General features: G+C 36.1%; 2 protein-coding genes across 3 annotated transcripts; one reads left to right on the top strand and one right to left on the bottom strand.

Annotated features, from left to right (window-relative positions):
* The first annotated feature begins 1,483 nt into the window (after positions 1–1,483).
* On the top strand, positions 1,484–3,415 carry LOC117907346 (pentatricopeptide repeat-containing protein At1g34160). Its single transcript, XM_034820854.1, has one exon. It carries the CDS (start codon positions 1,517–1,519, stop codon positions 3,236–3,238), a length of 1,722 nt encoding a protein of 573 aa, XP_034676745.1. The 5' UTR covers positions 1,484–1,516; the 3' UTR covers positions 3,239–3,415.
* A 256-nt stretch (positions 3,416–3,671) lies between these two features.
* Positions 3,672–15,096, bottom strand: LOC117907347 (very-long-chain aldehyde decarbonylase GL1-9-like). 2 transcript variants are annotated; one of them, XM_034820855.1, is made up of 3 exons: positions 14,919–15,096; positions 14,134–14,474; positions 3,672–4,579 (listed from the first exon to the last, which is right to left on the bottom strand). In XM_034820855.1, exons 2-3 carry the CDS (start codon positions 14,362–14,364, stop codon positions 4,037–4,039), a joined length of 774 nt encoding a protein of 257 aa, XP_034676746.1. In that variant the 5' UTR covers positions 14,365–14,474; positions 14,919–15,096; the 3' UTR covers positions 3,672–4,036. The 2 variants fall into 2 exon arrangements, with proteins under 2 accessions (XP_034676746.1, XP_034676747.1); XM_034820856.1 differs by having other exon boundaries at positions 14,925–15,096.
* Between the last annotated feature and the right edge of the window lie 895 nt (positions 15,097–15,991).

Here is a 15,991-nt window from a genome sequence, read left to right as displayed (position 1 = left end):
TGTTTGAAGCCTCGCATTGATGCCCCTAGGTGTGGCCTCGCCCAAGCCACCTTGCCTTCCTTGAGTTATATACCCCACCCTTAAAAGTATTAAAACCATGAATTCATTAAATGATATACAAGGTGGGTGGATGTATCCACTAATCATGTCTTTTGTATTCTTGGTGAAGATGTTGAGGCTTCAATTGCTACTTTGGTGGACAATGACTTGACTATGAATTTGCCTTGCTTTGGCAACACCTAGATGGTCACCACGCAAAAGAAGTTTTATTTTTTAAAAGGATGCTCCTGTAAGTTTTATATTATTCAATTCATCATTGAGGGTCTTGAATATCCTAGTTGGTAATGCTATAGCATAAAACTCATTGGATTAAGGAATTTTGAATTCACTCCATGTGGTGCTTTTACTTTTAAAAAGTTGAAGAATCACTTGTAGTGTTTCTACCATTTCTAACATTTTAAAAATAAAAATTATCAAATATTAGAAATCTAAGAAGTGTTTCTACTATTTCTAACACTTTTAAAATAAAAGTTTTCAAATATTAGAAAGATTAAAAGTGCTTCTTAAAATCACACTATCAAATAGACTCTTAATAAGTGATTCTTCTAAAGAACTTTTACTAAAATCACTTCAAATAAAAATACTATCAAATGTACTCTTAACCTGTTTTTATGATTGTACAAAAAAGAAATTTTTTAAATATATATTTCTGACTATAATGAAGGTAATATAAAGATATTTTACACTATATTTCTTTGTACTCTTTATGATATCCATTCCTAAGAATATATTTAAAACTAAATAATAATTTTTTGGATTTACTTAGAGTAAACCTGTCATCTACATGAAATCTAGTTTCCACCAGGTAACATAATTTTTTGCATTAGAGTTGTAGTACTTACATGGTATTAATATTAATTTTATCGATTTTGTGCATTGTCACAAAATCCACATATAGACTTTGTTTAAAAGGTGTTTTCGAAAACAATTTTAAAAACTATTTTATGATGTTTTGAAAAATAAAAAATCTATTTAGGAATTTAAAATATTTTTAACTTATTTTCTATATTTTTAAATATACTCTAAAAATAATTTTTACATATAATGTTTTATTTTTAATCATTTTTCATATTTTTAAAATAATCATAGAAAAAAAAAACAATAAAAATTAACTCTAATATGTTCCTCAAAAACATCTTATTCTCTGTTTTTAAAAATAGAAAGTTTTCTATTTTTTTTTATTGTGAACACACAGTCATTAAACATAACCATATCTTCTCTACTCATCTTTGAACCATTAACATATATTATTTTCAGGAGGCACTAATTAGCATCGATGTTGTATCCACTAATGAAACTGTCTTAAGTTTCTACTAGGATGTTGAAAGAAATCATGGTCTATGTGAGTCAGGTCTGAGCCTCCACCGAAGTTCATTTCTACTAGGAGGCTTGGTAGTTAGTTGGTAGTTAGTTGATATGGAGTTACAACGTTACATGTCCACTTGATCATCATCATATGGCATTCATGGATTCCATAATCCAAAAATGCACTACTCTCTCACACATCAAACAAGTCCAAGCCCACCTCCTCACCACCGGCCAATTCAACCTCCGCATCTCCCCCTCCCGCACCAGGCTCCTCGAGCACTGCGCCCTCTCTCCCTCCCCCGCCTACCTCCCCTACGCCGCTCACATCCACCGCCACATCCCCCACCCCTCCACCAACGACTTCAACGCCCTCCTCCGCGGCCTCGCCCGCAGCCCCCACCCCACCCACGCCCTCTCCTTCCTTCCCACCATCCCCCACCCCGACGCCCTCACCTTCTCTTTCTCCCTCATCGCCTCCGCCCGCGCCCTCGCCCTCTCCGAAACCTCCCAAATCCACTCCCACCTCCTCCGCCGCGGCTGCCACGCCGACATCCTCCTGGGGACCACATTAATCGACGCCTACGCCAAATGCGGCGATCTTGACAGCGCACAGCGCGTGTTCGATGAAATTCCTTTGCGAGATGTTGCCGCGTGGAACGCTCTCATTGCTGGGCTTGCTCAGGGGAGCAAGTCCAGCGAGGCGTTGGCTTTGTTCCATCGGATGAGAGCTGAGGGTGAGAAGATAAATGAAATCAGCGTTTTGGGCGCCCTCGCGGCTTGCTCGCAGCTCGGTGCTTTGCGGGCTGGCGAGGGGGTTCATGCGTGTGTGAGGAAGATGGATCTCGACATTAATGTGCAGGTCTGCAATGCGGTTATTGATATGTATGCAAAATGCGGGTTTGCCGATAAGGGTTTTCGTGTGTTTAGTACCATGACTTGTGGGAAGAGTGTGGTCACATGGAACACGATGATCATGGCCTTTGCAATGCATGGCGATGGATGCAGAGCTCTCGAGCTTTTTGAAGAAATGGGAAAAACCCAGGTTGAGATGGATAGTGTAACGTATCTGGCAGTGCTATGTGCCTGTAACCATGCAGGCTTGGTGGAAGAGGGGGTGAGGCTGTTTGATGAAATGGTAGGGCGTGGAGTGAATCGAAACGTGAAGCATTATGGGAGTGTGGTTGATTTGTTGGGTCGAGCTGGGAGGCTGGGTGAGGCTTATCGCATTATAAACTCAATGCCTATTGTCCCTGATGTTGTGCTTTGGCAGAGCTTGCTGGGGGCTTGTAAGACTTATGGGAATGTGGAGATGGCAGAAATGGCATCCCGGAAGCTAGTTGAGATGGGATCCAACAGTTGTGGGGATTTCGTGTTGCTGTCGAACGTGTACGCAGCACGGGAGAGGTGGGAAGATGTGGGGAGGGTGAGGGAGGCCATGAAGAGTAGGGATGTGAGGAAGGTGCCAGGGTTCAGTTACATCGAGGTTGAGGGTGTGATACACAAGTTCGTGAATGGTGATCAGTCTCACCCTGACTGGCGAGAGATTTATGCAAAGCTAGATGAGATTAGGTTTAGGATTAAGGCATTCGGGTATGTGGCTGAGACCAGTCTTGTGCTGCATGATATAGGGGAGGAGGACAAGGAGAATGCACTGTGCCATCACAGCGAGAAGTTGGCTGTGGCTTTTGGTTTGATCAGTACCAGTGAAGGGACCCCAATTCGAGTGAACAAGAACCTAAGAATATGTGGGGATTGTCATGTCGTGATTAAGCTTATTTCAAAGATTTATGATCGGGAAATTATTGTGAGGGATCGAGCAAGGTTTCACAGATTCAAGGATGGATCTTGTTCTTGCAGGGATTATTGGTGAAACTAACTTATTCTTTTGATGTAACAGAGCCATTACATGGTGATCCGACTAGCAGTTTCCAATCATGTCTGCATTCTTCTTAAAATAAGAAAAACAAGCATAAATATAAGAGGTCTACTAAATAATCGGAAGGTATTTTTCTATATATATAGATAAGGATATCACATATTCCACCCAGGTCCTATGACTTTGGATTAGAGTTTCATTCATTTGTACCCTCACATCTGGATCTCATTTGCCTCATTTACTTGTACCCTTATCCAATGATTTAGATTTCACTACACACGTTCAATGGCCAAAATAAGAAGTCCTATAAGTATCAGTTCAATTCCCCAGCATTTTATTAAATGCGAAGAAGGGAGATGGTCAAAATCCATTCGAGTGCCTCAGTGGAACTGCAGGAGCCCATCCAATGCTGAGCTTTGATATGTTGAGTACTGTTAAGTACATTAATTTTAACTAGATGAAAGATCAATACAATCATTTAGTACATCGATCCGAACCGGCTGAAAGATGTGAAGGTTGCATGCCCATAAAACAAGTATACTACACAAATACATAACCCTGGAGAAGACAAGGTTACAGGGTTCATGAGTGCTGTAATGGTGAAATTTACCATATCGACCAAATATAAAATGGTCTCAAGCAACCAGAAAAGGAATGAACAACTCCTACAAAATCAAACCTCAAAAGAATAGTAGTTCAGCTTCTCAAGAATGGCACAACCCCAACCGAAAAATGTTCCTGCATTGAATTGAGAGCTGGAAACAATACAAGGATGAATGGTCATTGGTGTAACTAGTCCTTTGTTAGTCTTGCCTCAAACCCCCCTTGAGGTCGCCTTACCAGTTTGTAAGGCATGTGAGTCCCAAGAAGTTTGTCCCATATGGGGAAGAAAGGCTGAGAATAGTTATATTTTAGGCCCTGGAGTTGATGATGGATGTCATGATAAGCAGTGTTGTTCTGGAATAAGAGATGGAAGATGTTGCCAGGCAGCCAGAGTCCACAGTGATCATCAACAGTTTTTATCACAGCAAAGCAGAAGAATATCACAGCTGTGCGTGCTGTCATTCCTGAGACAAGGAAAGAGATTGCTCCGCCCACAGTGTCAAGCAGGAGACCCTCCAACGGATGATTGTAAAGGGCCCCAATTGCATAAGGGACAACCAGCTTGTGATGTTGAGAGTGGACATGGCGATACAAGAATTTGTTCTGGTGCATGTAGCGATGCACAAAGTACTGCCATGTGTCCATGACTAGCATCCCTATAATAATCTGCACAATTTGGACTGCAATGGAGGGCTGAATTACAGTCCCAGATGAACCTGTCTTGGAGGTCAGCTGTAGAAAAAAAGTGGGGAAACAAGGGGTTTATTATTAATTATCAGTTGATAAAACACTTAACATGTAGAACTTTCTATTGGGTAACTTCCATAGTCCTGATATGACCAATATGACACAGAATTCAATGAATTACTAACAGTCTACACCATTCATTTGATTTCCCAACAAACACCTAACAAACTAAAGTATTCACAGTTGTTAAGGTGTTTGGTCTATGATTAAGGTTAAACAAATCATTTCTGTTAAAAAATTATTTGTATGACCAAGCAAAGCGGAAGAAGCTAACAGCCTGAAATCTCCTCTAAACAAAGGACCTGACCTCTTGAATGCAAATTTTGACCATGAATGCAATATAAATAATCAGAAGTATGCTCTAAAATATCAAACCTCATGAATTATTTTCACACGTGGTCAAAGCACAGATGGTAGGCATTGCCACTCCCCTAAGGTCCAGCAGTGCATTGTGAACTCAGCAACAATAATTTGAAACCATGTTCATTGAGCAGAGATCATGTGCATCGCGGGCAATTATTCTAGCCTTATTGATCTTATTAACATGTCATTCAAATAATAACCCTTCAATAACATATTAATTTGACCATGACACCCTTACACCTATTGACATGCCATATTTAGATAAAAGCCTCCAATAAAAACATTCCAGATGGGACCAGATGATCGAAGAGGCAGCAAACCCAGGCTTGTTGATCAACAACTTACAATTTAGATTTTCTAAATCAGGCTTGTCAAAATGAAAGATCAATTTAAATGACTTGGTTTCAAGGCGAAACTGCTCTTGCTTTCAAGAATTACATTTCATAACAAAGAAAAAACCATTACTAAACAGTGAGTAAAAACCATTACTAAACGCTAAGTGTACATTTCGAAGGATTTCTAAGGGATTGACTTTTTGGAGCTTCCTTTGCTCCTCCACATCTAATTCCCAATACTCCAGGACATAGGTTCCACAGGAATCTTAGCAATGGTTTCCTTTGCAAATACAAAAGATAACCAATCTCGATATCCCAGCATTTGCCAGAGGATACTGTAAGGCACTCAAACAAGGATATGTTTAAGAAATCAATCAATTAATGTGGACGCAGCTTCACTGCTGAAATGATCCAATGCATTTCTAATATCTAGGCTGGATTTCTCACCAGTTACATTAAATTTATCATTTCTAACCAAGTCAGTGTCATGAAGAAATAAAGAAAATGGCCTAGTGGGCAACATGCATAATTCTTGAGACAATCCCTATGATATCCCTGAAACATCTTACTATAAAAACATATATCCCTGAAACTCTCTCGTAGACTTTTTAGATGCTAAAGATTTGAACAGAGATAAGCATGCAGGGCCATAGCAATCATTACTTTCAAGTGTTACAGATGAAAAGAGGGGTCACATGTAGTTGTCCTGCAAAAACTGACTGGTCCCAATATGTTTTATGTACTTTTGTTACAAGTTCATCACAAATGAGGTCATTGCAGAAAACGGCACCATCAACACCACTAAAAGTGAAATTTTGAAGATTCTATGAAGGTTAAAACTGATTCCATCGTATGAGTTGCAGACCTAAGGGTGATTACTCCAATTCCCTCTCCATAAAATCCATTGTAGATGATTTGGTGCCTTCAAATGCTATGTAAAATCTATAATTGGGGACATCAATTTAGGACAACCAAACATACAAAAAGAGCATTTAAGTACAAATGAATAGAAAGTATGCCCAATTGAGAGTGACTTTGGTAGAAATGCTTTTGTTGGTAGCTCTTTTATCATAAATGATTCATGGAGAATCTGTTAGTATCTGGAGTCTGGACATAAACCAAAAAACCACTTTGATGGCACTTTGGTAATGTATGACATTAAAATAATAATAATAATAATAATAATAATAATAATAACAACAACAACAACAATAATAATAAATAAATAAATCAAATAATCAATAAAGTGATTCTTAAAAGGAACATCTTCTAAGTGCTAGTCTAAGAATCACTAGAAGTGATTTTCCAGATTTTAAAAAATGTGATTTCTAAAACTTTATTAAATACCTAATTTTTTTAGGGAAAGTACTTCCAAACATAAGGAAGTGCTTATAACCTTCCCAGAATCACCTCCCAAACAACTTTTAAATTCAAATTAAATCCTTCCACAAAAAATGGATGGAATTAAGCAAAATGGATCCATATACCAAAGAAAACAATGGCAAATGATCAACAACCAGATAACATATGCATCTTAGCTTGAGATTGCAAAAATCCTTGTTTAGAAATCAAATATGAACTTAACTAGTAATCAAATATGAACTCAAATTGTACTATATTTATATATAAACACATACATAGAGAGATGGAGAGAAAGGTAATAAGATTGCTAGAAAACTTTGTTATCATTTATTGGAATATAATCCTTTATCTAGTAACTTAAGGAAATTAAGAAAATCTAGGAAACTTCATTGCAAATGATTTTTATACAAAATTGAAAGGATTAGCAAGCACTATAAGCCCAAGGAATTCATAAGACTTCATAACAAATGATTATGCAAGAAATAACTTAGAAATTTCTTTTTCCCTCATTGCGAATGATTGTTATACAACAGTAGAAGGGTTTTTCAGGAACCATAAATAGGAATAATTAACATGACTTCATAACAACCAATCACTTATAAATTATGACAACAACTTAGACAAATCTTCCTGACTTACAGGTTGTATCTCTTAATACTTTTTGATAGACAATAAAGTGAAGGTGATGCTCAAACTCAAGCATTCCTAAAATCCAAATGAATTAGGTTGGGCAAGGTATCCAGCACTGTTTTTCATTTAAAAGGCTTAAGCCTAGGAACCATTCTATTAATAACTCGTACTTGTGGTTAAAGATGTTCATGTTATAACTTTTAGTGTCTGATAATTTCCTCACTGCAATTGTATTTTTCTAAAATGCCCTAATTGGCTTTGCGTGATTGTTCATTGAATTATCTGTATTCTTTAATCATTCGGGTGTTTATTAAGTTCTAAAAATGGCATCTACTATTCTCTTGAATAAACATTAGTATTTAATAAAATGATAATGAACCAAAGACAGTGTACAACTAAAGAGGCTTTATAATTCCAACAGAAATTCCTTCATCATTCTTTCAAGTTCAGATGATCATCTTTCAGGTTGTCATTGTTGTGAGATGAGGAAAGATTCAAGAGAAGATTTACTTCTTAGAAATGTCAGTATCTCTTGAGTGGGGGAGACTAACTATGTTGAAAAACACTCTATCTAGCCTTCTGACTTATTTCTTATTGGCCCTTGTTATTCCTAGTATGGTGGGAACCAGGTGGGAAAGAACTTAAGAGAAATTTCTTATGGTGTGGAGGTCTTCTCCAAAAAGAGAAATCACCTAGTAAGGTTATGGGGTATTTGATCAGAAAAGGCTTTCATGTGTTTAGGGATTAGGAGCCTTGGCCTTCTCAATAAGGTGTTCCCAGGTGAGTGGCTATGGAGATTTACTTCCAAGCATAACAACTGCCGGAGAAAATAATAGTAGGGAAGTCTGAGGGAATGGAGGCAGGTTAGTGTTCAAGAGAAGGTAGGAATGCTTATACCTCAAGCCTTTGGACGACCATCACCCTTAAAGGATTGATTTCCAGGCCTTTACAATATGGCAATCCATAAGAATTCTTAAGTGGCGAACTGTTGGAATGGGAGTTGTTGGAACCCTAGATTTAGAAGGAATTTTTAAAACTGAGAGTTGGCAATGGTGGAATCCTTGTTGCAGATCTTAAATCCTTTCTCTGACTAGTGATTTGGAAGATTGACAGGAAAGAATCATTCTCAATCAGATCATACAATTTGTCTCGTCTTTAATGTAATTTTGACTTTTCCTCAAAAGCTGATTTGGAATTCTAGAGAACCTTCCAAGATTGGTTATTTTGAGCAGGAAGCAGCTTGGAGGAAAATTTTGACTTTAGACCAACTAAAGAAGAGAGGATGGAGTTTGCCAATAGTTGCAATACCTAAACATGAACCTGCAGTTGACAGTTGTGCTCAATTTGGTGTACTCTTGCTTGGAGGATTGACATGTACAAAACTATGTTTGAATGCACGTTATGAAATACTTCAAGAAAAAGATTAAGCAAAGAAATTTAATTACTTACATGAGTTTGATTTGTTATGAATCAATAAAATCTGTGCCGAGATGATTTTTCTTTGATAGGCAAATAAACAACATTATTGAAAAGTCGCCTAACAAAAAGAGAGGGGGGGGGGGCAACCTATGTACACACAAATATACAAGCAATGCATAAAACAGTAGACAACATGACTCCTTCACAACTGATCACTGCACTATCCACAAAATCTGAAAAGGACAAAAAAACAAGGAAAAGACTATATCTCAACCTAACCACACAGACTCTTGAGAATTACTTTTTTCAACTCTGCACAAGACCAATCCAAACCTTCAAAAGTTTTTCTCTTGACTCTTTACACATGATCTAAAATATAGAAATTGGGATTGGCCTCAAACCCCTGTAATTGGCTCTAACAAAGTACCTTGAACACTAAGAAATACTTTATAACTGAATGATGAAGCACCCAAGACATGCTGAACAAAAGAGAATGCCAGACACAACTTGGAAGTCCATTTCTAATGAATAAATGTGTGGACTGCAAATTCAAGATCTTGGCCAAACTCCACCCTTTCTTCATTACTTCCAGGTTGTGGCAATCCTCTGTCCATTCCTAGCAACTTAAAAAGCATAAGGCGAGCCTTTCTTTTTCTCATTTATTTCCACGACATATCCCATACTCACACCCATTTTTTTTCATGTGAATAAAAGTTTTCTTTTTTTTTTTTCCTAGAAAAATATCAAATCATCTTGGTAAAAGTATATTAGACTCCTTTCCCAAATCCACATACTAAAGCCTCCCAGTAACACAATATCAAAGCATACAGCTGATCCACCTACACTATTCTTGTTAGAAAGGAGAAAAGAACAAGAATCCAAGTTTTACAAACTTTGATCATCCAATTTCCTCTAAATCCTACCTTTTTCTTTTTCGATATATTTGTTATTTCCTAAATCCAATAGGCTTTGATTCTTTTAACAAAATTACAATCTCAAGATATTTTTTTGCTTTTGATGGTCAAAAGTACATTCTCCAAATCATCACATATTTTAGGTAATAAATGGTGCTATTCTTATATACAAAATTTTATTTTGTTGTCTCTTCTATATTTCTTTAGTTTGCAACAATAACTTGCTTGCTATTTGATTTGAGCTTCTAATCTAATTCTAGTGTGGCAAATTGAGATAGAACAACTGTTAAACAATAAATTACAGCCAGTGGGTTTCAATAATTGACACATTACAACTAATTTTCATGCTCCTCTTCAAATTAAAGTGCAATATAAACAGCTCCTCACTTACATAACAAATCAATATTAATATAAGTCAGTGGTTTTTTATTAAGCATAACCCTTTATTTTAATGAAGTGCATGAATCTAGTAACTTCCCTGATTCTGTTTCTCTACCAACCATTGTGTACCTGGACTCTTCAACTTCACCAAGCATACTCAGGTTACCACAACACAATATCGGTGTTGGTATGAGATCCTGCCTATACGCTTATTTTGCTCTGGACACAGATATTTGATTTTTAATTGATTCCCTTTTCTTTCTTCCAACTTCCTTGGCAAATAATTACATCAAAGAAAGAGAAGAATTAGCAAGAAAGTGAATTTTAAGAAACTATCTAGGGATTAAAATGAAAAAATATATATAAATAAGAGAGAAAAATAAGGCATTTTTTTATGTTGGATATTTTGGCTTCTGATTGATTTCTAAATGATTTTTTTTTTCTTTTCTTTTATTATGTCCTATCCAGGTACTCATACCCATTATTAAGATCTTTTTAAATACAAGTTCCTGTGTTCTAAAATAATGGTTGTTAAAGATCAAACCCCTCAACACAATCCACACTTGTCATCAACACCCAAATCCATGCAATGTAGACCATTAGAAAGTTGAAGCTTTGAGATGAAAAATATCTTATTTTCTCTTTTGTTTTTTTTTTTTTTTTTGATAGATAAGCAAAAGTTGTATATAAATAAAAGAAGGGACACCAAAAACAGTGCCCTTAGAGTATACAGGAAGTATACAAAAGAAATCAAAAGGCTCAAAACAGAGGAAGAGGGATAGAAACAAAAAAACATCACCTGCCCTTACTTAGAGCCTAATCAATCAATGAAGCTTACAAGCGTAAAAGGGCTCAAATCTATAGACACCCTAACCCAAGACCAAAGGTTACAAGAAAGGATGATCCATATTCAAGCCGGCTAAACAGGCAAAATGCGAATAAAATAAAGGAAATACAGCAAAAACAAGACAGTGCAAAACGTAACAAGGAACATTAAGAAACATTAGAAGAATTCATCTTGAGAAGGCAAGAAATCCCAAAAAAATTCTTTTAATAACAATGCTTGATACTATGCTACCTACTCTACCAATCTTAAGAATCCAAGAATAGAGCAAACCCAAAACCCTCACTAGATCTGTTATTTATATTGTTTTTTAAGGACTCAAAGTATGACTTTTTGAGCTAGGGCAGAGGTTAATCATGTTTTAACCTTTGGAAAGCAGGGCTTTTTCAAGCTTTTACAATAAAAAGGAATGTGATTTATTGCATCATCATCATTTATATCAAATAGCATTTCAAAAAGTTTGGCATTTAGTTTGCCAGTTGATTATGTCGTCTGAGGTGGAGGCAGCAAGCACCTGCTAATCCTCTCACAGGCCAAATTTCAACTGGGAATTTTGGAGTGCTGGATTATATTGTCACTCGATTAATAATAACAACCATTCCAACAAAATGCCAGTAGCCATTTCAATATCTACAAAAATTTAAATTTTACAGCATCAAATGGGAAACCTATTACAATCTTAGAAATTAGTCATCGAGATGGCAATAGCAGCATACAAATGGATACTCAATGAATTGATCAAAAGATGCAATTAACCAATTAACTGATTTAATACACTCTTTAAAATTAAGATCATGGATCACTAAACTAGTTACCCACAATTATTTTTTATTTTTTATTTTATCTCTTTGTTAAGATATACTCCTAATTCAGGCTAGGCCAAGCAAGATACTAGCAAAACAAGCCTTCATAAAATATGGGAAGCAAGCTAACAAGGCCCCTTGGGTGCTTGGTTGCCCAAAGCTTATTTGTTTGTGATAAACCTATGTCTAAATAGACAACCATAGTTCCTTCAAGACAGATATGATTAGATTCAAACCATATGTTTTGCATCCAACATGATTGTCCTACGATCATCTAAAAATCAGTCAAATTCTCAATTAGTGACCCATCTTATAGTTGAATGCATCACTAACACATTTGAATCTCCTCTTTGAAGAAATTGAACAAGACTTGCTCTTGAAATCCTTTATGAAGAGTAAGGTCACAACTCAAGTGGGTTAGTTAGTTGGAAGCTAACCCAAGCTCAAGCCAACCATAATATTGGCTAGAGATTTTCAACCCAAGCTCAATTTAGTTGGGTTTGGGTGGGTTTTGGGTTGCTCTAGTTGAATAAATAAATATTTTAAAGTTTCTTGTCAAGTTTATATATTCTACAAAGATTGGTCCATTTTAGGGCTATCCCATCCATGTTCCAACTCTCCATATGTCTTGTTTAAGGCCTTCTGTTTTTGTGCATTTGGAGCCTAGCCCTAAGGTACAAGGTTGCCTTGAGAGCCAACATTATGAAGAACTAAACAATGTGGAAGACATTTCACTCTGCCTAATCAAAAGCCATGGAAACAAAATATTTTGACAACCGTAAAACTTAACAGCACAAACCACACTTGTATTTCAGTACAATGGTGAGTGCTTTGGCACTCCTGCAACTAAAGCTACATCCTTTCCTACTACATGCTCCAAAGACATGTTGGGGCAAAAAGGAGTTTAATAATTCCTTTTCCATATCACTTTGTTTAGGAAGATTTGAGGAGAAGTTTTAAAACCCTCATAATTTAGGATTTAAAACATGTGCTATATCCATGGTACCACCACTGCATCACCATGGTATCACCCCTATTGCTATTGCCGCCATTACCATGTCTCACTACTACTATAACAACCCACAGCTGCCATGACCACAACACCATGACACCACCATTGCCATGATTACACCACCACATCACTGCCACTGTCGCTGCCACCACCATTGATGCCACAGCCACGTGACCACCATTGTGTCACCCTGCCACTGCTGCCATTGTAGAGCCTGTAATAATCATTGTCACTCGCACCACTACCACCACTGCTGTTGCCACAATCAGCACCAACATCACCACCCCCTTTCACCCCCATAAATTCTTGACAAACCAGAAATTACTTTCTCATTTTTTCTCACTGTGTGTCATATATTAATAAAATGAGCTCAGCCATGAGACATATATATGTAAGAGAAAAAAAGGCAAGTCCATATCCATACAGGATTACCAAATGCCTAAATCTGAACAGTGCAAGGTTAGGCAATGCATCAAATAACAATCAGTGTCCTCTTGGTAATCAAGCAAAACCAGTCTTGAAGTTGACATTGAATTCTTGCAATCCGCAATTTCCGGAAACATGATACCAAAAAGATCAAATCTGGCATTGTGTAGTAAAAACCTTGGTAATTATATATGCCATCAATGGTTGATAAGCCACGACGATCCGGGAGAGGCCATAAGCCGAATCCCAAATATTTGGGTTAAGCCTGTACGTGAAAGATCATTGCATGCAGTAAAATGCAACGTAGCAGGCAATAGACGGAACCATTTAAGCACGTGGAAAATGGAGAGCAGGACTGGATCTTCAATTGCGAATGGGTCTTCAGTAGTTGCGTAATGGTCTTCAATGGTTGCGTTATTTACGTCACTTTTATTTCATGCAGTTGTGTTCTGTTTTACGTGTATTTGCACGAGTTGTTTTAAGTGTGTTTGCATCCAGTTGCTGGTTTCTCGTTTCCTTTTATTTCAGTTAATTTGTACATGGCTTTGCTTATTTAAGCAGCCGAAGTTTATCAATTGAGGGAGAAAAAAATCGTTTGTTACCAAAAGCTTGTGGTACTTTCTCACCCAAAGAGAAAACAGTTCACTTATCGTTTGAATATTTACTGGGACCTATCAATGGTAGACAACCAGAGTAATATTTTTAAGTTTTCATGCATCACTAGTCCTCCGGAAAACCATTTCATGATTCAAATGTCTTTCCAAATCATTTTATGTAGGGCATTGGGACGCCATATACACTTGCACTCACACCATATCTCTCTCCCCACCACCACCCATTTTCCTAACAAAATACATTTCTGGGAGCATTTTTTCTTTCCCATTTCTCCCTCATGTGGGATTCATCTCATATTTCTCTTTGTTAGTCATTTTTCTTACTCCTATGCTTCAGCCTAATTCAAATTTATACTATGATATTTCAACTAAAAAGGAACCACATTTTAAAGTAATGGAATTAACACAAATTACTAGAATGAGGTCAAGGACTAACCACAAAGAGCAAATGAGCTACGGTGGCCTGAACTAGCTGTTGAAGCAAAACACCTTTAACCACCGAAGCAAGGGGCACCGAGTTCTTCTCATCTTCCTCTTTTCTTGTATGCAACCGGTAATTGTCCAAAGGCGGTAACAGCTGATAAAATCCCGCATACAACCAATAAACTATAATCGGGGCAAAAGTGCCCATAGCCTCATCACTCACATAACCTTCCCAGAAAACCATGGTTGATTGAGCCAACGAGAAGAACCCACAAATTCAACTTCAAAACAACTCAAGCTTCAAAACCCGAACCCACATTACAGTTTGTGATCTAAATATGCCTTCCTTTTGCCCTGAAAATGTGGAAGAAAAAGAAGAAGAAGACGAAAGAAACCTCAGAATTCGGGAAAGGACAAAAATAAAATAAAATGAATAGAAAAAATAAAATTTTTTGAATCTTGTGGTTTAGCTGTTTGCATTACCAAAAAAAAAAATGAAACGAAAAATCACGACCATACAACTTCAGTTACTTGCAGAGAAAAAGTGAGGAGAAGGAGAGAAAATTTAAAACCTCATACAATAGAAAACAACGAGCTTCCTTCAAGTAAGTCAGATAGTTGATGAAACATCCAAGATTCAAATTTCAAAATCTCTTTTTTTTTCCCTTCCTTTCATTTTCCGACATTTCCTTAGCAACCAAACAGGATAATACACAATTGGAAAGAAAAAAAATGAAACCACGAAATCGACAGATGAAAGCTAAAGACTGAAAGCTGAAACTAAATAACATCACTCACAGATACTGTGATTGATTTGTGAACAGAATGCGGAGCGATGTCATTCAGATCTGGGCCTTGCTTGGGCCAAATAACAGCAATTACAGGTAAGGATTCGAGATTTCGAGAAATAAAATCATTCGAATTTTGAGATTGGATCTTGTTTGGAGGCGAGGAAAATAATACCTTGTTATTTCGTTCTCTTTTTCTTTTTTTAAATTTAATTTAATTTTCCCTTTTCCCTTCCCGTGGAAATTTCAAAAGAATAATCAGGTGTTTCGTGGACCACGACATGATTTTTCTCGTCAAGTCATGTACTTACACGTGTATAACATTGTGGGTGGAACCCACTTGATGTGTGTCTCGGTGAAGCACGGGCAATGACTATGTGGGCCCAATATCTGGAAGGGAAATCGTGTTCACAGATCACTCTTTGTTTGTAAATGCTTAGATATTTTTAATAGCACTCTGGATACGATGGACACGGTGAACAATACTAATATCTAATATGAAATCTTTTAGGGAAAATTATTAGTAAGTTAAAATTAGAAAAAAATTTATATATTAAAATAAATTTATGATTAAAATTGAATAATTTTTAATTTGTTTTCTTCTCATAAACAAATCCAAAAAGGTAAGGACCACTTTACATTACTCAAAAATAATTTTCTATTTTTTTAAGAATAAAATGTAATTAATATTGTTAAAAAAATAATTTACTTTTAATTATTTTTATCTCCAAAAAAATTTTAAAAAAAACTTTAAATGATTAAAATATATTTACAAGTTTTTAAAAAAAAAAGACTATATTTTATAAAAAAAAAAATTACTAAATAACTTTTACTTTTAATAATACAAAATTGTTTTAAAATAAAATTCTAAACATGCTTTTATTCTCTCCAATTTTTTAGGTTAATTTTTACTTAACCTAAAAAAAAATAAAAATATAATGGTTCTTTGGAAACTATTTTTTAAAACAATTTTCTATTCTTCAAAACAAAAAATATAGAAAACACGTCTAATAATTAAAAACTATTTTCTATTTTCTATTCTTAATAATATAAAATAAGATATTTTCAGATAACATTTTTTAA

This window comes from Vitis riparia, chromosome 18 (genome assembly GCF_004353265.1).
Source record: "Vitis riparia cultivar Riparia Gloire de Montpellier isolate 1030 chromosome 18, EGFV_Vit.rip_1.0, whole genome shotgun sequence".
NCBI classification, from domain to species: Eukaryota; Viridiplantae; Streptophyta; class Magnoliopsida; order Vitales; family Vitaceae; genus Vitis; species Vitis riparia.
Note: the sequence above shows the minus strand (reverse complement) of the source record. Positions and strands in the feature narration are given on the sequence as shown.